Below are 26,145 nucleotides of genomic sequence, written 5' to 3'. Positions count from 1 at the left end.
TACAGAACCATACAGTACCATATACACCCATACAGAACCATACAGAGCAATATACACCCATACAGAACCATATACACCCATACAGAACCATACTGTACAATATACACCCATACAGAACCATACAGTACAATATACACCCATACAGAACCATACAGTACAATATACACCCATACAGAACCATACAGTACAATATACACCCATACAGTACAATATACACCCATACAGTAAATATACACCCATACAGAACCATACAGTACAATATACACCCATACAGAACGATACGCATCCATACAGTACAATACACAACCATACAGTACAATATACACCCATACAGAACCATACTGTACAATATACACCCATACAGAACCATACAGCACAATATACACCCATACAGAACCATACAGAGCAATATACACCCATACAGAACCATACAGAGCAATATACACCCATACAGCACAATATACACCCATACAGTACAATATACACCCATACAGAACCATACAGTACAATATACACCCATACAGAATCATACAGTACAATATACAGAACCATACAGCACAATATACACCCATACAGAACCATACAGTACAATACACACTCATACAGAACCATACAGTACAATATACACCCATACAGAACCATACAGTACAATACACACCCATACAGAACCATACAGTACAATACACACTCATACAGAACCATACAGTACAATATACACCCATACAGAGCCATATACAGCCATACAGAACTATACAGTTCAATATACACCCATACAGAGCAATATACACCCATACAGAACCATATACACCCATACAGAACTATACAGTACAATATACACCCATACACAGCAATATACACCCATACAGAACCATACAGTACAATATACACCCATACAGAACCATATACACCCATACAGAACCATACAGTACAATATACACCCATACAGTACAATATACACCCATACAGAACCATACACTACAATATACACCCATACAGTACAATACACAACCATACAGAACAATATACACCCATACAGTACAATATACACCCATAGCAACATGTCCCCAAAGACTTCCATTATGTGACCGTCACAGTCATGTGACACATAGCTGAGGGAAAATACAGAGCATGGACCTCTCCCAGTTTGTTCTGATTGGTTGCTGTCTGAACATTCACACTCCGACTAATAAAATTTTTTTATATGTTTTTATGACATACAAAACATTTTTTTCTGGTGACATTGCCCATTTAAAGGAGAACTCCAGTGATAATATAATTTTAGACTTCCAGCAAAAGTGATAAAAACTATAGTGAAAATACAGAAACCCTAGTTACCCAGCATCTTGTATTGTAGTCAGTATGATGGCGGTCACCCAGCTTTCTACCCATCCTATACTCAGTATGATGGAGGTCACCAAGCTTTCTACCCATCCTATACTCAGTATGATGGAGGTCACCAAGCTTTCTACCCATCCTATACTCAGTATGATAGAGGTCACCCAGCTTTTCCACCATCTTGTAGTTAGTATAATGGAGGTCACCCAGCTTTACCAGCAAATTGTATTTAGTATGATGGAGGTCACCCAGCTTTCCCAGCATCTTATACTCAGTATGATGTGGTCACCCAGCTTTACCAGCATCTTATACTCAGTATAATATGGTCACCCAGCTTTCCCAGCATCTTATACTCAGTATGATGGAGGTAACCTAGCTTTACCAGCATCTTATACTCAGTATGAATGGGGGTCACCCAGCTTTACTAGCATCTTATACTCAGTATAATGTGGTCACCCAGCTTTCCCACCATCTTATACTCAGTATGATGGAGGTAACCCAGCTTTCCCACCATCTTATACTCAGTATGATGTGGTCACCCAGCTTTCCCACCATCTTATACTCAGTATGATGGAGGTAACCCAGCTTTCCCAGCATCTTATACTCAGTATGATGTGGTCACCCAGCTTTCCCACCATCTTATACTCAGTATGATGGAGGTAACCCAGCTTTACCAGCATCTTATACTCAGTATGATGGAGGTAACCCAGCTTTACCAGCATCTTATACTCCGTATAATGTGGTCACCCAGCTTTCCCACCATCTTATACCCAGTATGATGTGGTCACCCAGCTTTACCAGCATCTTATACTCAGTATAATATGGTCACCCAGCTTTCCCAGCATCTTATACTCAGTATGATGGGGGTCACCCAGCTTTACTAGCATCTTATACTCAGTATAATGTGGTCACCCAGCTTTCCCAGCATCTTATACTCAGTATGATGTGGTCACCCAGCTTTACCAGCATCTTATACTCAGTATAATATGGTCACCCAGCTTTCCCAGCATCTTATACTCAGTATGATGGAGGTAACCTAGCTTTACCAGCATCTTATACTCAGTATGAATGGGGGTCACCCAGCTTTACTAGCATCTTATACTCAGTATAATGTGGTCACCCAGCTTTCCCACCATCTTATACTCAGTATGATGGAGGTAACCCAGCTTTCCCACCATCTTATACTCAGTATGATGTGGTCACCCAGCTTTCCCACCATCTTATACTCAGTATGATGGAGGTAACCCAGCTTTCCCACCATCTTATACTCAGTATGATGTGGTCACCCAGCTTTCCCACCATCTTATACTCAGTATGATGGAGGTAACCCAGCTTTACCAGCATCTTATACTCAGTATGATGGAGGTAACCCAGCTTTCCCAGCATCTTATACTCCGTATAATGTGGTCACCCAGCTTTCCCACCATCTTATACCCAGTATGATGTGGTCACCCAGCTTTACCAGCATCTTATACTCAGTATAATATGGTCACCCAGCTTTCCCAGCATCTTATACTCAGTATGATGGGGGTCACCCAGCTTTACTAGCATCTTATACTCAGTATAATGTGTTCACCCAGCTTTCCCACCATCTTATACTCAGTATGATGTAGTCACCCAGCTTTCCCACCATCTTATACTCAGTATAATGGAGGTCACCCAGCTTTCCCAGCATCTTATACTCAGTATATGGTCACGCAGCTTTACCAGCATCTTATACTCAGTATGACGGAGGTCACCCAGCTTTCCCAGCATCTTATACTCAGTATTATGGGGGTCACCCAGCTTTTCCAGTGTCTTATACTCAGTAAGATGGAGGTCACCCAGCTTTCCCAGCATCTTATACTCAGTATGACGGAGGTCACCCAGCTTTCCCAGCATCTTATACTCAGTATGATGGAGGTCACCCAGCTTTCCCACCATCTTATACTCAGTGCCTGGTAGCCTCAGGGAGCTGAACAGTAGCTCTATACTGTGCAGCGGAAAACCATATCAGAACAATTGTGCAAATTGGTTCCCTTTAAGGAGCACTCCAGCCCTTATTACCCTCCTCACATCAGTGCAGGGACGGTAGATGGCACCCCGGACCTGTACTTCTGCCAGCAGTGATGTTCCAACAGTTTGGATAACGTCTCCAGCCCCTCCAGTCATTTGTGACCAGGGAATTCCTACTGCCATGTGTGAAGGGGCCAGAAGTCACCTTGTCAATGTAAGTCTATGGGATGGTTTCGTGTCAGCGCTGAGTCCTCCCATAGACTTATACAGGAAAGAGATCTCTGACCCCTTCATAGCGAGCAGTAGGAATTCCCTGTTTACAAATGACTGGAAGGGCCGAATGTGTTATCCGAAGTGTCAGAACAGTGCCGCTGGAGGAAGTATTGGAGTGGGTGGCATCTACCTTTCCTGCACTGGTGTGGGGAGCGTAATAATAAGTGAGGGCCTAGAGTGGTCCTTGAAGGATGGGCCGTTAGCCGGCTTCTCATGGGCCACTGCTGTGTGCTTGCCCCCCAGGCTAAAATTTGCCAGCCAGCCCCTGGAGATGGGAGAGAGTAACACAACAGCAAAGTAAGACTACACACTATGTATATGTAGTCTAAAATGGGAATATAGGTGTTCATAGGAGTTGTAGAGAGAAAACAGTACTCCTTCCATTCAGTAGCTGATCTGGATAATGGCATCCAGGCATGTGCTTAACTAGTCATTGCTTTTTTAAACAACTTCCCTGCAATCTGTATTCTGTAAATCACTTAATTTACCAAAATGGACCCCTTTCTCCTTAAAAAAAAAATGTAAAGTCTTGGCCACCAGGTGTCTCACTTCTCTACAATCTGCTGTCCACTGCCTGTTGTTATGCTCAGTTTATCTTTAGTAACAGACAGATGGGCACAGAACACAGGAAGAGGGGGCTGGGCTTAACTAGTGCTATGTGCAGTAGAAAAAGTCTGGGCTGTCTATATGCAGTCTGTAAGCCCATCAGATGATCCATACTGCGCCTGAAAGGTAAATCATGGCGTTTTCTTCTTAGCAGCAACAACAGCAGTTCGGTGATTAATGTAACCCTTTCCTTGCTGTGCTTTTGCTTCTTCCTTTTATCTCTGTTGACATAGCACATAAAATCAATGCATCAGTCACACTTTCTCCCTCCGCATTGGCATGTTTAGTAGTGCACTGCAAATCATTCCCCAGCATAGTGCCAGCATGTACAGTCCAATGCACTTTCACCAGCACTATGTTATAATTTAGCAGTAAGAAGTATATGCAACACTGTGATTGTCCAGAAAAGAGAAAGGAAGAACCAGTATGAATACTGCTGGCAAGCAGACCAGCTCTGGTCTAACCCCTGAAACGGAGAGAATGAACTGTGTACCATGGACTCCAAAACAGCAGTGAGAGCACTACATAAAATCACTTTGTCAGCACTCTGAATGATTAAAGGGGTAGTCCATTTTCTTTCACATCAACTCATGTTAGAAAGTTATACAGATTTGTGATTTACTTTAAATTAAAAATCTCCAGTCTTCCAGTACTTATCAGCTACTGTATGTCCTGCAGGAAGTGGTGTATTCTTTCCAGTCTGACACAGTGCTCTCTGCTGCCACCTCTGTCCATGTCAGCAACTGTCCAGAGCAGCAGCAAATGCTTATAGAAAACCTCTCCTGCTCTGGACAGTTCCTGACATGGACAGAGGTGGCAGCAGAGAGCACTGTGTCAGACTGGAAAGAATACACCACTTCCTGCAGGACATACAGCAGCTGATAAGTACTGGAAGACTGGAGATTATTAAATAGAAGTAAATAAAAAATCTATATAACTTTCTGACACCAGTTGATCTGAACGAAAGTTTTTACTGGAGCACCCCTTTAATGTAACAAAGCTTTGCAGGTTTATAACAAAAAAATCTTTTGAACCAGCAGGTATGTTTAAAGGGGTTTTTCAGGCAAAACATACTGATGATTTATCCACAGCTTAGTCACTGATGAGCTATATTATGTTTAGCCCGAAAAAAAAAAATCCGTGAATGCTCTGTTAATTGTCCATAAGACATCTACATCTATCAAATATGTCAGATGCATAAGGCTCCTTTCACCCAGTGGGTGCCAAAACAGTGTCCTTCTGACAGCTATCAGATTTGTATATATAGGCATAGTTATTACTTTATATTTATGGAGTTTATGTTCTCTTTCTATTGTGCTGCTAATCTGATCTATTTCCTTTCCCAAATTTGATGAATGAGGATGTATATGAACATTCACAGAGATCCTGCAGGTAGGGAAAGTACAGGATGCGAGGAGGATGTCTCTTTTGTCTAGTAAGATATTGTAATGTTTCCTGTTTTTATAGAACTGACCAGCTCACAGTTTGTTTTCACAAGGGCATATTTCACTTTCTTAAATCCTAAAACTCTTCAGTTTTTACTGTCTTAGGCCATGTTCACACAACGTAAGTTGTGTATTAATCATGACCGTTCTTGCCGATGTGCAACAACGACTGGGATTAATAACTTACATGCATTGCATTCTGGGGGAATCACGGCTAGAGTGTATACACATAGTATACACTCCAGCCGGGACCCCTAGCGACCATACAAAAAACTGACATGTCAATTTTGTGCACCTGCTATTCATTGAATAGCGGCTGCACATCCCAGATGGAGAGTGTAGCATTGTGTTCAATGTTGAATTGGGATGCAGGCGCACATGGATGTGCCCACATCCCAATTCAACAGAAAGGAACATCACCCGGCCAATACTGCAGTACCAGCCAGGATGATCTTCACTAACACCGTCCGGGTCACAGAACGGCCGGTGTTTCATGTTGTGTGAACATGGCCTAATAATGTATCTGTTGTGTCCAGTATCTGACTATTGTTGGTACTATTGGTACTAGTTGGTACTGGGCCTTGCTTTCCCTCCTCCCTCTGTTCCCCACATACTTAAAGGACACAAACGACTTTCTTGATGCCTTGGAGGAGATTGAATGGTTGCCTGGTTATTCTTTGGCGTCCGTGGACGTGGAGAGCCTGAGCAGAGCCCCGACTTTAGAAATTTCATTAAAGAGGCGTTGCTTTTAGTGTTACAGATTAATTGTTTCACCTACAAAGGAGATTGGTATCGTCAGGAGACCGGCGCTGCGATGGGCACGCCGGTCTCCTGTATGTATGCCAATCTCTTTCTATCATGGTTTGAGCACAAATTTGTGTTTTCTGTTAATAATCCATACCTTCAGTACATTGTTTCTTTTTTTCGTTATGTAGATATTTTCATAATTTGGAGTGGTTCTTCACAACAGTTTGATGAGTTTGTTGCTTTTCTGAATAATACCAATCAGGTGGTTCGTCCTTAGAATTCTTGGACTTAAAAGTGGAGAATATTAACAATAAGATTCACACTACTGTGTTCCGTAAAGCCACCGTATCCAATACTCTTCTCCATTACACTAGCTCGCACCCTGAGGCCGTCAAAAAATCCATTCCCTATAGTCAGATGGTTCGCCTCCGCCGTATTAATAACACGGATGAGGCTTTCCATCTGCAAGCGAGCGAGCTTAGGTCACGCCTCCTGGCCAGAGGCTATCCCACAGAAGTCATCAACGACGCTTATGGGAGAGCTGCTGCTCGCAGCCGTGCCTCCTTACGTCAGCCTAAAAACCGTACAAATAGTCATGATTCATATACCAATAAGAGATTTGCTTTTGCTTTGCAAAACTCACCTATGAATCAAACTATTCGTAACATTATATATATAAACATTGGTTTATGTTGGAACAGGACAGTGATCTCCAGGATGTGGCTATACGGAAACCTTTACTCACATTCAGAAAAAACGTCACTATTGGCGATGCCGTAAAAGCCACCAGCGCCCCCTGTAGAACGTCCAATAACTGGTTACAACGCTCCTTACCAAAAGGCAACCGTAAATGTGGCCAATGCCAGTACTGTTCACAATTCCTGAATTTGTCCTATATTAGATTGGGAGGGCATGAAGTGTTTATTAACCATCTCATAACATGCAAAACCACACACGTAATTTACGCAATTATTTGCCTCTTCTCCCGCTACTATGTGGGCAAGACTAAAAGAGCCCTATGGGTTCGTTTTAAGGAACATCTTTATTCACTCAGGACAGGCAAGGGGGTTCCCCGCCTGATTGATCACGTCAGATCTGACCACGCGGACAACCCTAAATGCCTGAGATTTATTGGCATAGAGAGGGTTAACCCTCCACACGATGGTAGCGATTGGCTCAGGAACCTGCTTATTCGAGAAACCAAATGGATTCTCAAACTTAATGCGGTTGGCCCACTTGGGCTTAATGAGAGGAATGACCTCAATGTGCTTTTACCGTGATTTGTTGTTACAAATATTATGTATGCTTTTAGACATTTCCGGTTTCCCCTGCACTCACCTGTGTGTATATCAGCACCTCCCCCTCTTCCCTTCACTGTGTATCCAACCTGACGAGGCTCCACTGAGAGCAAAAGCCCTCGTTGATCTGTGACGTTACCTGCTTGTTCCACCTTCCCCCTTCTCAGCTGAGTGATCCACGGACACAATAAAGCATTTTTTCGACCTGCTCCGGTGAGTGCTACATCTGTTCCTTTCAGTATTCATTGTTGGTACTATACTCTGAACTCCATTGGGTTGTAGCCAATTTTGATCTTTGGGGTTAAAAGATTTTTTGTTTCTAAGTTCTATATGGCCACCTGTAATTGAAATTCTCCTTTTGGTCTGTAAAACAAAGTAAAGCTCTTTTTCTTGCAGGGACAGTGTCATGGACCCAAATATAGATAAGGAGATATTCCAGATTGTTGCCACTTCTGAAGGTAGGGATCTCACTTTTTTTATTGCAACTTTTTGATGATTGTGTAAATGACACTGTTTAACACCAATGATATGTTTAGCCGTGAAAAAAGTTATCCTGTCATATAAAACTGATGACTTATCCTTAGGATAGAAAATGAATGGTGGATTGGCGGGAGTCTAACCATTAGGCTTTACAGCCTCTTCAACCTCTACCAGCACTCTAGAGCATAGACCGTGAATTTTTACAAGGGGGGTGTTCTTGTGCAGTGAACCGGGGTTGCTAGATCTTGTGAGCGAGATGGTGCGATACTGCTGCGGCACTTGTCACAGTGGCCTGTAGTGGTATGTTCCCACCCCTGGATACACTGACATGCGGTTTTTGGTTGGGAACAGGTGTAGTTCAGGTGTAGGTGCAGCACCAACCACTGAGGCTCAGATAACTTAAAGTGTCACTGTTATAACTTGCAAAATGTAAATCAACAGTAGATGTGATAGACAGCAAGTTTGCAATTTACATTCTTTTTACACATACTGTATACTTTCAGAAAAACACAGCTCCTACACTGGTAGATATTAGACTCTTTACAGTGGTTGCTTAACAGTGGTGACAGTGGACTGCTGGTTATAGGTTAGGGGCCCTATCCAGGCCATAGGGTATTCAGCTGGGGGGGGGGGGGGGCTGTTTGAAAAAGAGAATCCTACGTTTATGGGAATGAACGTCTGCCTAAGCTATCTTGTGGGCACTGAGTGACACAGGATCAGGAATGTAGGCCCACCTTGTGAGAGAAGCTAACCTTGCACTTGTAGTAGAGTTCTCAGCAAATAGCTCCAAAGTGATCATCAGGAACTTTAAAGTAGGCCCCTTCATGGATAGGGATTGATGGATAGGCATGGATAGGGATTGTCTTGTGTCTTTTACCGCAGTCTCACTGCTAGGTACTCTAGCCAGACATAGCTAGGAAATCAGGTGTGTCAAAAGGAAGTATAAAGTGCAGTCACACTAATGGTAGCAGCCCAGAAATGGGTCCTGGCCCCAAGGCCAGGCTCTGGAAGAATCTACTCGGAAAACTCTCTCTCTCTCGTATACTCTGTCAGCAATCAGGTCACTCTGGAATCTGTCCCAGCTAGTCCTAACCCCACTATATACACTCCTTCAGAGGGATCTAATTGGGCAGGGAGACTAAACAAAACTCCTAGGATAGGCTGGAGACCCACTGAGGTAGCTAGCTGAGGGATTGGTGGAACTCATACAGTGGTATAAATCATACGATCAATACATGATACAGTTAACCCTTTAGATAGTTTCTCCTTCAGCTGTGCAAATATCAGGCAAGACATACAGTGACATCTAGTGGTGGAAGTAGCATACTACAACCTTCAGTCTCACAGCATCTAACACATATGACCAACGTATACATGCTTACATAAAAGCAGTGAACAAGAGTGAAAAAGATTTTTGACGGAGTACCCCTTTAAAGGGGTATTTTCCCCAGCAATTTCCAGATCAGCATTGAGTTTCTTTGTTTTGAATAGAGCTGTGGGTACAGCACTCAGCTCTTTCCGGCGGCTCCATAGGAATAAATAGAGTCTCAGGTCACATGCCGTACCCGTGGCTCTATTCCAAACAAAGAAGCCAGGGGTCTATATGGAGATTGGTGAGGGTACGGAGGTCGGACCCCCTGTGATCTCTTACTTGTCCCTTATCTTGTTGATAGGGGACAAGTTAGTTTTATCTTGAAATACCCATTTAATGCAAAGTCAGCTCTCTTTTTTTACTGTCTTAACAGCCCCCAAAGGTCTATTGCACCAAAAATGTTTGTCTTACATGTATGGTCAACATCGCTGTAGTAACCATTGTAGTAACCATGGTCGGCATTGCTGTAGTAACCATTGAAGTAAATATGGTCGCCATTGCTGTAGTAACCATTGTAGTAATCATGGTCACCATTGCTGTAGTAACCATAGTAGTAACCATAGTCGCCATTGCTGTAGTAACCATGGTCGCCATTGCTGTAGTAACCATTGCAGTAACCATGGTCACCATTGCTGTAGTAACCATTGTAGTAACCATGGTTGCCATTGCTGTAGTAACCATTGTAGTAACCATGGTTGCCATTGCTGTATTAACCATTGTAGTAACCATGGTTGCCATTGCTGTAGTAACCATTGTAGTAACCATGGTTGCCATTGCTGTATTAACCATTGTAGTAACCATGGTTGCCATTGCTGTAGTAACCATTCTGGTAACCATGGTCACTATTGCTGTAGTAACCATTGTAGTAACCATGGTTGCAATTGCTGTAGTAACCATTGTAGTAACCATGGTTGCCATTGCTGTTGTAACAATTGTAGTAACCATGGTCACCATTGTGTGTTTTTCCCCCCAGATGATGATGAGACTCGGCAGTTTTACCAGCGTCTCTGTCAGTATGAATATCATGAACTAAGGATGATACATGAATATTTCCAAGATGATCTCCCCTACATCCTGGAGAACCTGAGTCCTATATCTCTTCTTAGTGAGTTGAATTCCCGAAACATTCCGAATGTTAAGGTGAGAGGACATTATAGTATAAAGTATAAAGCTTTCTTTATTGCATATTGTGTCCATTCACTTATTAAGAGTTTTTTGTGTGTTCTAACCCCTTAAGGACGGAGCCAATTTTCGTTTTCGCGTTTTCGTTTTTTCCTCCTTGTGCTTTAAAGGCCATAGCGCTTGCATTTTATCACCTAGAAACCCACATGAGCCCTTATTTTTTGTGTCACTATTTCTACTTTGCAATGGCAGACTTAATTTTTGCATAAAATATGCTGCGAACCCAGAAAAAAATTATATGCGCAGTGAAATTGAAACAAAAACGCAATTCTTTTTCTTTTTTTTGGGAGGGGGGGGGGGCTTCGTTTTAACACCCTTAGTCCTATGGAAAAACTGACATGTTATTTATGTTCCTCAAGTCAGTACGATTAAAACGATATGTAACAAGTATAACTTTTATATTATGTGATGGCTTTTAAAAAAACAAAACATTTCACAGAAAATAACGTTCCCTAAAGTAACTCTATTACCAGGCTTATAACGCTTTTATTCTTTGGTCTATGGGGCCGAATGAGGTGTCATTTTTTTCACCACGATCTGTTTCGGTACCTTGTTTGCGTATATGCGACTTTATTACATTTTTCCTGGATTTGATGTAAACAAAAATGAGCAATTTTTCACTTTGGCGAGTTTTTGCGCTAACGCCGTTTACCGTGCAAGATCAGGAATGTGATTAATTAATAGTTTGGACGATTACACACATTATCAAATATGTTAATTAATTAATTTATAAAATGGGAAAGGGGGGGGCGATTTAAACTTTTATTAGGGGAGGGGATTTTTTATTAATAAAAACACTTTATTTTATTCTGATTCACAGTAATTAGAAGCCCCCTGGGGGACTCCTATATACACAGCACTGATCCCCCTGGGGGGCTCCTATATACACAGCACTGATCCCCCTGGGGGACTCCTATATACAGTACACAGCACTGATCTCCCTGGGGGACTTCTATATACACAGCACTGATCCCCCTGGGGGACTTCTATATACACAGTACTGATCCCCCTGGGGCACTTCTATATACAGCACTGATATCCCATTGAGATCAATGCTGTGTATATAATACAGCAATGATCCATCATATCGGTGCTCTATTATACTGGTCTGCTGCAGACCACATACATGGATTGCTCATTACAAGGGATCTCCCCTCCGTGATCACATCGCGGTGAGGGGGAGATCCCCCACTAGACACCAGGGACAAGGCTATCTAAGGTGTAACACAGAACAAGACAAGACAAACAACAACACAATAGAAGCGAGGTCAGAAATCCGAGTCACAAAACCAGCCAGTCAGAGAAGGTACCAAAACGTGTCCAAGGGGAAGTCGAAGGGTCAATAGTCAGAAAACCAGATATACAGTAGATGCAGGAGAACGCTAGGTCAAGTAACTAGGAACCAGGTACTATCGCAGGCAAGAAAATGATACAAATGCTGGTACTTATGGAACCTGTAGTCCCAGCCTCAGGCTTGATTGGAGGTGAGGCTCCAGATCCTGCACAGATACCTAGAGAAAAAGAGAACAAAGACAGCGCTCCATGTGCAGGACCAGATGCAATAGGATGGATAGAATTCCAGTAACGGAGTAAAACCGGCTCCCCTCTCACCTGGCTAAGTTGTGCAAGATCGAGGCACAACTCTCCATGCGTATACTCAGGAAGGGAAACGCCAGGGCCTTAACAAGATGCTGTCCTCCTCTCCAAATTCCAGCAGGTATAATAGGCGCAGCTACTCCCAACAGATGAAGTATAAAAACTACTTTATTAAAGTATCTGATGAAGAGACCAGTCCGGTTAAGAAACGCGTAGTGCTGAGCCTTTTATACATGTTTTTATTATTTTAATAAAGTAGTTTTATACTTCATCTGTTGGGAGTAGCTGCGCCTGTTATACCTACTGGAATTTGGAGAGGAGGTTTGCATCTTGCACAGATACCGACAGCTTACTGGTGAGTCAGCTGTCAGTCAACAATCAGTGAACACACACAACACCTATGCTGATCAGCCACGGGAGTGAAACTCTGGCCTCTGCTACCACAAGGAATAGCAGAGCAGAGTAGGTGAAAAACATGAGAATCAGTCCGGCTGCTATGGACGCCATCGCCACGCCCCCAGCAACCGGCCTGAGCGTTTGTTACGCATGCTTTGGCCGTACGTATCGGCGACACCAGGAGCCGAACACACGGGCCGAGTCCTAACAGTTTGTTTTTTTAGTGCTTCTTTTAACTTAAAGGAGAAGTCTGGCGAAAATTTTTATTAAAGTATATACAAATTATTATTGAAGTTATACAAATTACCAATATACACTTATTACAGGAAATGCTTATAAAGGGCTTTTTTCCCTGCACTTACTACTGCATCAAGGCTTCACTTCCTGGATAACATGGTGATGTCACTTCCTGGATAACATGGTGATGTCGTGATGTCACTTCCTGGATAACATGGTGATGGCACTTCCTGGATAACATGGTGATGTCACTTCCTGGATAACATGGTGATGTCATGAGTCATGACCCGACTCCCAGAGCTGTGCGGCTGCTGGAGAGGATGATGGCAGAGGGATGCTCAGTGTCGGGTCGTGACATCACCATGTTATCCAGGAAGTGACATCACCATGTTATCCAGGAAGTGACATCACCATGTTATCCAGGAAGTGACATCACCATGTTATCCAGGAAGTGAAGCCTTGATGCAGTAGTAAGTGCAGGGAAAAAAGCATTTTATAAGCATTTCCTGTAATAAGTGTATATTGGTGATTTGTATAACTTTTGGGGGGCAATACAATACTTTAATACAAATTTTCACTGGACTTCTCCAAGTTGGAGTGTTACATCCTTATTTAATTTCTTTTTATGGCCTTTTTAAAGGTTGAGTCATATTTTATAAAGGACCCCCTGATAAAGGCCTTATGTGTATTCCACAGATTGGCGGGGTTGGTTTCAGAGTTTGAGTTGATGAAAAAGATGGGGTTTGTTGTTGTATGTTGTATTTTTCCCTTATTACCCTGTTGGCACTGGTGCAGTGATTTCTTTTTTTAAAACAATGCCTGGTTCCCACGCTCGGTGCCGTTTTCTTCTTGTACACCAGGCCACTCTATGCACTGGAGGCAGGCCCAATGCCTCCCCAGTATAATGATATCCCCATGCTTGATTTTAATGGCGGGGTGTCACTGAGGGGTGGGGATATTGTTACACTGAAGGGACGCTGGGCCCACCTCCAGTGCATAGAGTGGGCTGGTGCACAAGAAGAAAAAGGCACCAAGGGCCGACACTGGATAGTGTTTTGAAAAATGAAATGAATGAGGTAATGAAAAAGAAAGTTCTTTATTTCCCAAATGGTACATTTACTTAAAGGCTGGGTGCACATAGGATAATTATATCTGGCTTAGTTTTATGAGAAACTGACCACAAACCCCCATACACATTAGATGGTTGCCTACTCCAAACAAAATGATCAACTTTACTTGGACCTATGAAACAAGATCGTAAGGTCAGTTTCCCAGGATTGGATCCAGCTTTTCCCTGGCACATGGGGTGGAGTGGAAGGGAGCAGAGCAGCACCAAAAGGCTGAAGGCTGCTCATGTCTAATTTTGAGAGTGTCTAAACCAGGTATAGATTATAAATGGAGCGATAAAATAATATTTATCTTCTTTCTTGAATCTGCTACAAATTTTAGCTTCAAAAAATGCATCACAAAATGTGAATATACAGGAGCAGCCTTAGTAGTTTCACTGAAATCGACAATTGTACAAACAGGCGAACCCACTGACAAGGGTAAGCTATGTTCAGTCACCCTCATTTGAGCTCCCGTGTCAATAAAGGTGTGCTCACATGTTCAAGGTTTTTTCTTTGCATTAAATTATACATTAAATAACTTTTTTCTGACCTCATGGTTTACTAGTTTTTTAATCACTCATAAAGTCAAGGACAAGTCATTGGCTTAGATATTCTACACACGTCATGTTTGGTCTTGAAGGCTGGGTTACCACATGTGAGTTCTATCTCCCATTACAGTGGAATTATCCAAAGCTAAATCACAGTGAAAATAGAAGGACTACACAATGTGGCATTGTCTACAGCGCACCGCCCCCTGAATCACTATATTCAGACCCCTGTAGATTTTTTTTATTTTTCCTTCTTACGAGGTAGCACTTGTTTTTATTTCAGCATAGATTGAACTTTTTACTCCATTTTTTCCTAGGATGGGATGTAAATAAAAGAAACAAAATTGAAACAGATATATACGGTATATTTTTTTCATTTGCACCATTCACTATGCAGGATCAGTTACATCAGTCATATGGCTATATATGTTCCTTCTGCTGATGCCCTGTGCAGTAGGAACGTGTATAAATGTTTCTGGCGTGAAGGGGCTGTAAAGTGTCTCTGTACCCACAATCTGACCCCCCCAAACCACTTGTACCTTTGCATAGCTGCTTTTAATCCAAGATCTGTCCTGCGGTCTGTTCGGCAGGTGATGCAGTTATTGTCTTAAAAAACAACTTGCAGCCCTGTGTCAAATTGGAGTGGCCTAGAGTATGTGTGCCCTAGGCCTGCACCGCCTCTCCGTCCCTCCTCCCCATCCTCTTCATCATTAGGAATGCCCCGAAGCAGGATTTCTCCTAATCACCACTTGTCTGAACTCTGCACATATGCCTTAACCCCTTAACGACAAAGGGCGTATAGGTACGCCCTATTGCCGGTAAGGGCGTTCAGAGCGGGGCCACCCGGCGACCCCGCTCTGAACCGCGGCGGTCCCGGGTGCCGCGTGTAGCCCGGGACCGTAGGTATTAGCAGGCACGGTCCGATCAAACATGACAGCTGCATCCGATTACCGGATCCAGCATCTCCCTGGTGTCTAGTGGCAGAGATCGCTCCTCCAGGATGTTATCCCGGAGGGGCGAATTCCGTTTCTGAAGCCGGCCGGGGACCGCTCCAAGATGGCGCCGTCCCCGGCTCGGCACTCATTTGTTTCCGGCTGCAGCAGCCGAAAGCAAACGAGTGCCGATCTCATGGATCTCTGCAGCATATCTATGCTGCAGAGATCTTAATGAGAGATCAAAGTGTATATACTAGAAGTCCCCTAGGGGGAATAACCCTAACCCCAGGGGAAATAACCCTAACCCCAGGGGGAATAACCCTAACCCCAGGGGGGCTTCTAGTATATGTGTAAAAAAAAAATATATAGTGTTGTTGTCAATAAAAAGCCCCCTCCCCTAATAAAAGTCTGAATCACCCCCCTTTTCCCAGGTTATAAATAAAAGTAAATAAATAAATAAACATGTTTGCTATCGCCGTGTGCGTAATCGCCCGAACTATTAATTAACCACATTCCTGATCTTGCACGGTAAACGGCGTAAGCGCAAAAAAATCCCAAAGTGCAAAATTGCGCATTTTTGGTCGCATCAAATCCAGAAAAATTGTAATAGAAAGCGATCAAAAAGTCGTATATGCGCAATCAAGGTACCGATAGAAAGAACACATCATGGCGCAAAGAATGACACCTGACACAGCCCCATAGACCAAAGGATAAAAGTGCTATAAGCCTGGGAATGGAGCGGTTTTAAGTGACGTATATTTGTTGACAATGGTTTGAATTTTTTACAGGCCATCAGATACAAGAAAAGTTATACATGTTATATATCGTTTTAATCGTAACGACTTGAGGAACGTGCATAACAAGTCAGTTTTACCCCAGGGCGAATGGCAAAAAACACATTTCCCCCAAATAAACAAAATGCGTTGTTTTTTTCAATTTCACCACACTTTGAATTTTTTTCTGGTTTCGCAGTGTACTTTATGCAAAAATTCAGCCTGTAATTGCAAAGTACAAATAGTGACGCAAAAAATAAGGGCACATGTGGGTTTCTAGGTGGAAAAATGCAAGTGCTATGGCCTTTTTTTTTATAAATTGTTTATTTATAGATTTTCCAATACAACAGTAGAATAACAGAGATATACAGTAATAAAAGAGATCGGTCAGTCTTAGATTCAGATTACAGGAAATAACAAAGGCATGAGGGCCCTTCGAGTTCCGACCCATACTTCAAGGACAGTACAGGAGCTACATAAGCAATCTCTAATTATACACATTCCATGTGAGGGCACTATACGGTCAATCTGATCCATTGTAACCAGTAAGAACTTATAAACCGATCAATCAAGCAACTAAAAATGTCAATCACAAAGACATCAAACAAAGGACAAGACAAAAGACGTGACTCAAGGCTACATAGACACATCAAGGGAAGGGGGGGGGGCAGTGGTAGAGATCACGGGGGCCCGACCTCCAGCAGTGAACTGTTCATAGTAAGAGTCCCATAAGTCCCAGATCTGTTGGAAATGTTCGATCTTCCCCTCCGCCGAGGCGGACAACCGTTCATTTCTGCGCACATCTTGGATTCTATTAATCAGTTCTACCGCCAACGGGATGAGGGGTTGCTTCCAGTATTTAGTTAGTAAACATTTTGCTGCTGTCAACATGTGCAGCAGCAGCCTGGCCGACCTCTTACCCATAGCTTTGGGGGGAACATTAAGGATGTAGGTCATGGGGTCTAAGGGGATATCTCGGTGGAGGACCGTGGCCAATAAACCACAGATCCCTGACCAGTAGGGCTTTAACTTAGGGCAGTCCCAAAAAATATGGGGCAAGGTGCCTTCTGCTGAGTTACATCGCCAGCAGGTCGACGGGGTGGTGGGGAACATCCGGTGGAGAAGGTCAGGAGTGTGATACCAGTGAAATAGAATTTTGTATTGATTTTCACGGTAGGTTACACATGAGGAGGATTTGGCCGCCTGAGACCATATTATTTCCCAAAGGGGGCGAGAGATAGGTCTGTTGAGGTAGGCTTCCCATTTAGCCATGTACGGGTGGGTTTGGGCAGGATCCTCGGGGTAGGAGTTGAGGATCGTGTAGATAGAGGATATTAGTCCTCTAGTGGACGAGGAGCTCTTGCAAAGAAGTTCGAACATGGTAGGCTTGGGAAATGGTCGGTGGGTCGTGATCACAGAGGCAAAAAGAGAGATTTGCTCGTGAAAAGCAGCCGCACGGAGTGGTAGGTTAAATCTTTCCCGAAGGGTCTGAAACGGTAGGACTTTTCTTGTGAATGGGCATGTGACGTCAGCAAAGTGAAAAAGGCGGGAGGATTGCCAGGGCCACATGGTATCCCGATCATAGCTCCCCTGAATCAGGTCAGTGTAGAGGAATGGGGTGAGGAGGGAGGGGTTAGACTTTAGGGAGTACAGAGTGTTAGTCGCCATCCACAACGACCTGGTGTGTTTCATCGGCCCCAGGAGCCAGGATGTTGTGCCCGAGTATTCGGGGGATCAAATCAATTCACTGGGGTGGATAGGCGCCATCCATAACTTCTCTATCTCAGTCCACTTATTATAGGCCTGAAGAGAAGTCCAAGAAGGAATCCTCCGCAGGTGGGCTGCCAAGTAATATTTATGGACGTCAGGGAAGGATAGCCCTCCACGGGACTTCCTGGCACATAGTACATGTTTTGAGATCCGATGTCGCCCTCCACCCCAGACGAATTGCAGAAGCGAGCCCTGGAACTTCCGCAGGGCAGAGCTCGTGATGGGTATTGGAAGCGTTTCAAGTAGATAAAGGAAACGGGGCAAAACATTCATTTTTACTGACGCGATTTTACCTATGAGAGATAGAGGTAATTTAGACCATTTGGTGAGCTGTTGAGATACGTCACGAAAGAAATGGGGGAAATTTTGCTTATAGAGAGATCCATAAGAAGAGGTAATAATGGTGCCCAAGTATCGGATACCATCAGTCGCCCATTTATATGGGAAGGACAGCTGAAGAGATCGGGTCAAGGAGGAGGGGAGATTGATAGGAAGAGCCTCAGTCTTCTGTGCGTTAATTTTGTACCCAGACAGAGCTCCAAACTCCGCGATCAGGGAGTGAAGGTTAGGGAGGGTCACTATAGGATTACTAACGGTGAGTAGAATGTCGTCTGCGAATAATGAGAGTTTAAACTCGCGGTCCCGGACCTTCACTCCATGAACGTCGGGTGAGAGGCGAATTTTGGCTGCCAGTGGCTCTATACTAAGGACGAACAGAAGCGGCGAGAGGGGACACCCCTGCCGAGTCCCATTGTGGATAGCAAAAGGCGGGGAAGTGGCATGTGGAAGGCGGACCCGGGCTGAAGGGGCCGAATATAACATTTGAATTGTCTGCAGAAAAGGCCCAGTTATACCATAAGCTTTAAGGGTGGCGAATAGGAAAGGCCAGCCCAGCCGATCAAAGGCCTTTTCTGCATCCAAACTCAACAACAACCCCTGGGAGTTCGTTCGGTTAAGGACCTCAATCAGGTTTATCGTACGTCTGGTGTTATCACCCGCCTGGCGATTAATCACAAATCCGACTTGGTCGGCATGTATGACACCCGGCAGGAGCGCCCCCAGTCTAACCGCCAATATTTTGGTAAAAATCTTGAAATCAGCATTCAAGAGGGAAATTGGCCTATAACTAGCAGGGTCGGATGGGTCTTTCCCAGGTTTGGGTATAACTGTTATGAAGGAGTCTAACATGGTGGGAGGGATCCCATCTTCACCTGCAAGGTATGAATTAAATAGGGATCGCATATAAGGGATCAGAATGGCAGAAAAGGTCTTGTAATAGGCATAGGGCAGCCCGTCAGGGCCGGGGGATTTTCCTGAGGGGAGGTTTTTGAGGACATCCTCGATCTCTTCAGCTGTGATGGGCTCATTAAGCGTGTCTAACTCAGCGCTCGAGAGCGTTGGTAAGTGGCAATCGTCAAGATAGGTCTGAAGCAGACGATCCCTTTCGAGAGGGTCCGAGGGGAGGGAATTTGGGAGGGAATACAAGGATGAGTAGTACTCAGAGAAAACTGAAGCCATCTGTCTAGGGTCATAGGTCAATCCACCCGCACTATCTCTGACCACGTGGGGGGATTTTAGCAATGTTTGATCTCGCAACTGAGAGGCCAATAGCTTATGGGCCTTATTGGCCTTATCGTAGTACCTATGCTTGGTGAACGACAATAGGCGGGAGGCCCTATTAACCGCTTCGTCTTTTAGAGAGTTACGCAAGGCGACTATTTCCCTAAGAAGGGGGATGGAGGGATGTCTCGTCATTAGTGTTTCTTTAGTAAGAAGCTGTTGGGTGAGGGAAGCGATGCGGGCTTGAGCGTCTTTTTTGATTCGGGAGGAGAGGGAGATGCAGTTCCCCCTAAACACTGTTTTGTGTGCTTCCCAAAGGATAGAAGGAGCGGATACGCTTCCCTGGTTGAGCTGGAAATATTCTTTCAAACCCGCATCCAAGACATCTCTGTGGGGAGGGTGCTTCAGTAACATCTCATTGAGACGCCACTGACAGACCCTATGTGCCTGCGTTGATAAGGTAATGTCTAAAGAGACTGGGGCGTGGTCTGACCATGTGATAGGGTGGATCTCAGACTGTGAGGTGGAACGCAGGCCCAGAATATTACTAAAGAAGAGGTCTATACGAGTATGTGTTGAATGCGGGTGAGAATAAAATGTGAAGGATTTATCTTTCGGGTGAGTTGTACGCCATAGGTCAAATAAGTGGTGTTGTCTTATCAGCTTCCGGAGAGCTAAGGAAAGCTGCGAGACGCCTCTTGAAGGGGCTCGGTGAGAGACCACATGCCAGTCCCAGATCTCAGACGGGGGGACATTAAAGTCTCCGCCAATTAGCACTAGGGACGGGGGGAGGCGGGCCAGCTTAGCAAAGACCTGTGTGAGAAAGCGCATCTGTCCTTCATTGGGGGAGTAGAGGTTGCACAATGTAATCTGGACACCCGCCAATTTGCCTGTGAGGATTACAAAACGACCATGAGGATCTATTTCACTGGTATCTACCTGTAGAGGGCAATTGGCCCCTATCATAATAGCCACTCCCGCCCTTTTCTTGTCTTTTATAGCGGAGTATACTATGGGGTATTGGCGAAGGGCGAATCGAAAAGTACCAGATCCATCATGGTGCGTCTCCTGAATAAAGGCTATATCAGCCCGAAGTTGTTTGAGTTCCCGTAAAAGGAGTCTCCTTTTTAGGTCCGAATTAAGACCCTTAACGTTTAGAGTTACAAAACGCACCATCATGGGTCAGGTATAGGGGCTACATAAGAGAAATGTACCTGAGCTCTGACCAGCAGAGGTGTTGTATGGAGGGGAGAGGAGTCCCAGCGAGCTCCCGTCCTGGAAAGAGTGGCAATGTCAACACTTGGATTGGAAGGAGGCAAGGCGACCAGGCTGCAACTGCAGAGACACCACTGCACGAAAGGTCGGATAGTTCCCTGGAAACACAAACAAGATACAGGAGGGACAGGGCACACATCAAGACAAGACAAGACAAACATATAGACTGCAAAAATAACAAATAACAAACTGTGGCGAGAGCGCCAACCATACTGGGGGTGGAGCCAGCCAGTTCCCAGTAGCTGCTGAGGGTGACCACTGGGACATGAGCGTGGCCACCATGAGGTAACAGAACAATTTACTGTTCTCAAAACAGAGGGCAGCAGGAGAATCAGCAGACAAGGGGGGGAAGGTGCCGGAAGGGAGTAAGAGAGAGCACGGAAAGCGGAAGAGTAGAGGAGACTGGGCATTGTCAAGAACAGTGGCAACCAAAAATAAACAGCCAAAACCATCGTAGACAATGCACAGCTCCTCAGCTGCCAACAATAGAACATTAGAAATTATGCGGTATCAATGAAGTATAACCAAACCCATCTAGAAAAGGGGTGAGTCACCCCCAAAGTGCAAGCGCCCAAGGGCTTAGGGAGCCGCACTGCTCAGGTGGAGTGGGAGTGTCCAGGGGACCTCTGATTGGGGGAGGCAGAGCCTCTGGCCGGTCTCTTCCTACGGCTAGCAACCGGGGTCCACACCGGTGAAGGTGGCGGTGGGGGAGGCGTTAACTCCCAGTGCTGGAGACGGGGGGTTTCAATGTTCAGGGCTGTGCAAAATCCTGCAAGGTCATCTGCAACTCTGAGGGTCGCCGATTTCCCGTCTCTCCTTGCTATAAGGCTGAAAGGAAATCCCCATCTGTATGGAATGTTTAAGTCACGCAGAATTTGAAGCAGGGGGCGTAGTTTCCTCCTCTTTTGAAGTGTTACCCAGGAAAGATCCGGCATGATTTGCAAAGGGGCCCCATCAAAGTCAATGTCCCTTTTTTCACGAGCTTTGGACATAATAGCTTCCTTTAGAGTATAGTTGGTGACGCAACAGATCACGTCCCTAGGTAGGGAAGAGGCCTCTCGGGGTCTTAAGGCCCTGTGTACTCTGTCCAACTCCACCTTGTGAGATGGTGGGGCGTCCAGGATCTGATTAAATATAGCTTCCACCGTACATTTTAGGTCTGTATCACGCGTGGCCTCCGGGAGTCCCCTGATACGGACATTATGTCGACGGCCCCGGTTGTCAATGTCCTCAAGGTGTCTTTGGTAGTCACAGATAGCCATATGTTGGGCCGAAATAGTAGTGTGTAATTCTTGGATGTAGGTTCGGGTATGGTCGTGATCATCCTCAAGGGATTCCACCCGGTGTTGCATTGAGCGCAAATCCTGGCATACAGTAGCAATTTCAGATTTAAAGGCGCCTTTCATTTCAGAGATAAGAGATCTAAAGTCCTCCTTGGTAGGAATGTTATGTAGGAGAGATGACCATCTGTCGTCTGAAGCAGCCTCATGGTCAGAGGACGTGGATTGTGAGGACCACCATTCACCTGAGCCCTCTGTGGTGACAGCTCTCTGTGGGGGCGAGCAGGCAACCGCGCCATGTGCTGAGGTGACTGTCATGATGGAAGCTAGCGTGCCCTGATTAGCTAAGTCATAGCGGGCAGGGGTCCGTGGGGGCTTAGGAGCAGGGCCCTCACTCACAGTGTGCAGACTGCACCTCTCCAGTGGTCTTTCGTCTGGCGCAGGTGCAGGGGAGGGTGGGGGGGTGCCGTCCCGGGATCTCACCCCCTCCTATGACGAGAGTTTGCCGTCCGGCCTGAACAGTGGCGCAGTAGGCCGAAGCCCACTAACCTGAGGTCCCGTCGGGGAGTCTCTGCCTGATAGTGGCTGCCGAGCGGAGTCCCGGGGGGAGGAAGTCTGGCGGAGGTAAGCTGTGGGGTCTCAGAAAGCGGCGAACCGGGATCCGAGGCTCTGCGCGTCCTTCTCCCAGTCGCCGGCGTCATCTTGGATCCGGCCGGGTGCGACGCAGCTTGCAGGAACCGGTCCAGCGGTCCGGTTGGGGTTGCGGCAGGTGGCACAACTTTCGCCGAGGGCTTCTGGGAGCGTTTCTGGCCCATTCCAGGTGGGTTCGGTGGTCAGCAGGCAGGTTTAACCGCAGGTTTTAGGCAGCACGGAGCGGAGCTCTGTTCTATGCGTCAGCTCCCATGGACTTCCGGTCACGCCCCCGTGCTATGGCCTTTTATGCACAAGGAGGAAAACGCAAAAATCGAAATTGGCTCTGTCCTTAAGGGGTTAATGTGTCAGGAGCCGGGATAATGACCACACTGATCCAACTGCTGTCTGCCATTAACCCCTTAAATGCCATGGTCTATAAAGATTGCGTCATTTAAAGGAGTCAATGACAGGAGAAGTACCTGTCACTGACTGATCGGGTCCCAATCCTTTTCACTGACAAGCGAAGGACTAATACTTACCACCACTGTACTGTACAACAAATCTATGTCTATGAAAAGAAAGTGAATAGTACGATAATGCAATGCTATGATTGCATATATGTTTACTAGGAGGATATATAAAAAAAAAAAAAACTTCTTTGAATATTAAAAAAAACAAAAAAAAAACCCAATAAAAGTTTAAATCACCCTCTTTCCCATTATACAAACAAATATATATATATATATATATATATAAAGAAATAAATATAACACATAAACGTATTTGGTATCATAGCCTGTGGAATTGTTCAATTTATTAAAATTAAAACAATATTGTTTCCGCACGGTGAACGGTGTAAACGAAAAGACGGAATAAAAGGACTGCTGATTTTTTTTTTATTATGAATAAAACTGAATAAAAAGAGATCAAAAACTTCCATTTACATCAATATGATACCAATAAAAAGTATAGATCATGGCACAAAAAAGTGTTTTGGCTCTTAGGCGGCGTTCACACTGAGCAGCACACTGAGCACGGCGGGATTCCGACGTTCTTGCTCAGTGTGAACGGGGCCTTAGAAAGCGAGGAGGATAGCACTGCTTCAATGTGACCTGGACATCCATACATCAATGGCCTTTGGTCATGAAGGGGTTAAAAGGAGAATCAACACATAGGGGACATTTGTGAAGACCGGTGTACAAGTACGCTATTCTTAAATAAATTTCCACCACCTTTTTCACAGCCGGATTTACTAAGAGGCGTATGCCTTTTAGTAAACTCGGCAGGCTCTGTGCAACAAATCTGCATCTGCTTCCAGCAGGTGTAGATTTGTATCATGTTTTACACCTGTGAGCAGGCATATATCATGATAAATGAGGTCCAGAAGGAGGCCACGCCTCCTCCCTGTCTTGCCACGCCCCCTGCCCTCCCATCAGGCGAGCAGGGGTTAATGTCCCCCATAGTACCTCCCCCTTTCCACCTGTTCTATTGTTTTATGGTAATTGAAGATTAAAGGGGAACTCCAGGTAGAGGTTAAAAAAAAAAAACTTCTGCAGAAGCATACAGCATTACTTACCTGTCTATCCCAGTTTTCAAACTACCAAAAATCCATTTGTTTGGGGGTGTTTGCTCTGTTTTGTGTTTCTCTTCTTCCTGGTTGAGCATTTCCCATAATGCAATGTTTTCCCTCAGCTGACAATCCCAGCCCCCACCCATTACAATCAGTAAAATTAGTGCAGCACCTGCTTCTGGCTGGACAGAGATGGTGAATCACTCAGTGGATTGGGGGGGTCCAGCCAAGCCTCCTGTGACATCACGCCCCGCCCCCTTTCTGCATCATCAGCCTGATCTCAGCAAATACACACAATCTGAGACAGAGGCATGGAAGATTGGGGGGATAGCAGAAGGAGCAGGAGACAATGTGGATTGGTACAGAGGCCATATTTCTTCACTTCCTGGATTTCTATCAGTTACCAGTGTGGCAGAACCGTACAGGTACGGTAGTACATTATATAGACACATCTATATAACTTTTAATGTACTTTTTTTTAGAAAACAAGTTTTTCTTATCCAGAATTCCCCTTTAAGGATGCATTGACATAGAGAGATTTATCTGACAGATTTTTGAAGCCAAAGCCAGGAAAAAGTATAAACAGAGAACAATTCATAAAGGATAGACTGAGATTTCTTCTCTTCAGAATCTGTCAGATAAATCTGTCTGTGTAAACGCTCCATAAGAAGTCCATTTGATGTGCACCTGCTAGGTTAGCTGGGACCTTTGCTTTCTACGGACTGGAATGAATCCACCACTTCCTGCAGGACATACAGCAGCTGATAACAACTGGGATTTTTTTAATTATACAGATTTATCTGACAGATTTTTTAAGCCAAAGCCAGGAATGGATTTGAAAAGAGGATAGATCCCTGTCTTTCCTTTATGACCTGTTCCCTGTTTATAGTCTGTTCCTGGCTTTGGCTTCAAAGAGCTGTCAGATAAATCTCTCTGTGCGAATGCACCATAACTTTTTGACACCAGATTACTTAAGAACAACTCTTGCACGTACTTTTTCCAGCAGTAGTGAAGGTTTTCCGTTTGTGTCCCAGTAGGACAAAGCTGTAATATGTAAGCACAGCTGCTGAGACAAGTAAAGGTACGCAAATACAAAACAGGCTAAAACCCTATGCAAACAAGGAAAATGCAGCAGCTCTCAAAGCGAAGTATTAACCACCTACTGCTGTGGAATAAAATGCGCTCTACACATAAAGATATTATGAAAGGTACTCTACACAGTTGTGGTGAGCAGGAGACTGCAACACGTGATGTAGTGCAGTGCTAGCTATGTGCAGTAGTGCATTGTCACATGGCAGTGCAGTGCTCTCTGCTGCCACCTCTGTCCATGTCAGGAACTGTCCAGAGCAGTAGCAAATCCACATAGAAAACCTCTCTTGCTCTGGACAGTTCCTGACATGGACAGAGGTGGCCGCAAAGAGCACTGTGTCAGACTAGAAAGAATACACCACTTTATGCAGGACATACAGCAGCTGATAAGTACTGGAAGACTGGAGATTTAAATAGAAGTAAATTACATATTGATATGTTTCTATAAACAGTTGGTTGAAAATATTTTTTTTTGCCGGAGTACTCCTATAAGAAGGGCAATAAAGTAGCTATTTCTCTCATGTGTGGGGTTTCTTTTTTCCCAATATAGTTGATTCATTCACAATTTTACCTAATACTGCCATGAATAAAAGTCCCCATACACCTTAGTTTGTGGGTACCGACATCATTCTAAGGTGTAT

At 44.6% G+C, this 26,145-nt stretch overlaps 1 protein-coding gene across 1 annotated transcript in view; it reads left to right on the top strand.

The window, feature by feature from the left end:
• The window catches only part of LOC138771283 (NACHT, LRR and PYD domains-containing protein 3-like), a 60,030-nt gene that overhangs the window by 5,222 nt on the left and 28,663 nt on the right, over positions 1–26,145 (top strand). The window contains exons 2-4 of the mRNA XM_069950892.1: positions 7,714–7,912; positions 8,096–8,157; positions 10,525–10,691. Coding sequence (XP_069806993.1) covers positions 8,106–8,157; positions 10,525–10,691 — 219 coding nt within the window. The 5' untranslated portion in view covers positions 7,714–7,912; positions 8,096–8,105. The remainder of the gene's footprint in view (positions 1–7,713; positions 7,913–8,095; positions 8,158–10,524; positions 10,692–26,145) is intronic.

This window comes from Dendropsophus ebraccatus, chromosome 13 (assembly GCF_027789765.1).
Source record: "Dendropsophus ebraccatus isolate aDenEbr1 chromosome 13, aDenEbr1.pat, whole genome shotgun sequence".
In the NCBI taxonomy this organism is placed as follows: domain Eukaryota; kingdom Metazoa; phylum Chordata; class Amphibia; order Anura; family Hylidae; genus Dendropsophus; species Dendropsophus ebraccatus.
Note: the sequence above shows the minus strand (reverse complement) of the source record. Positions and strands in the feature narration are given on the sequence as shown.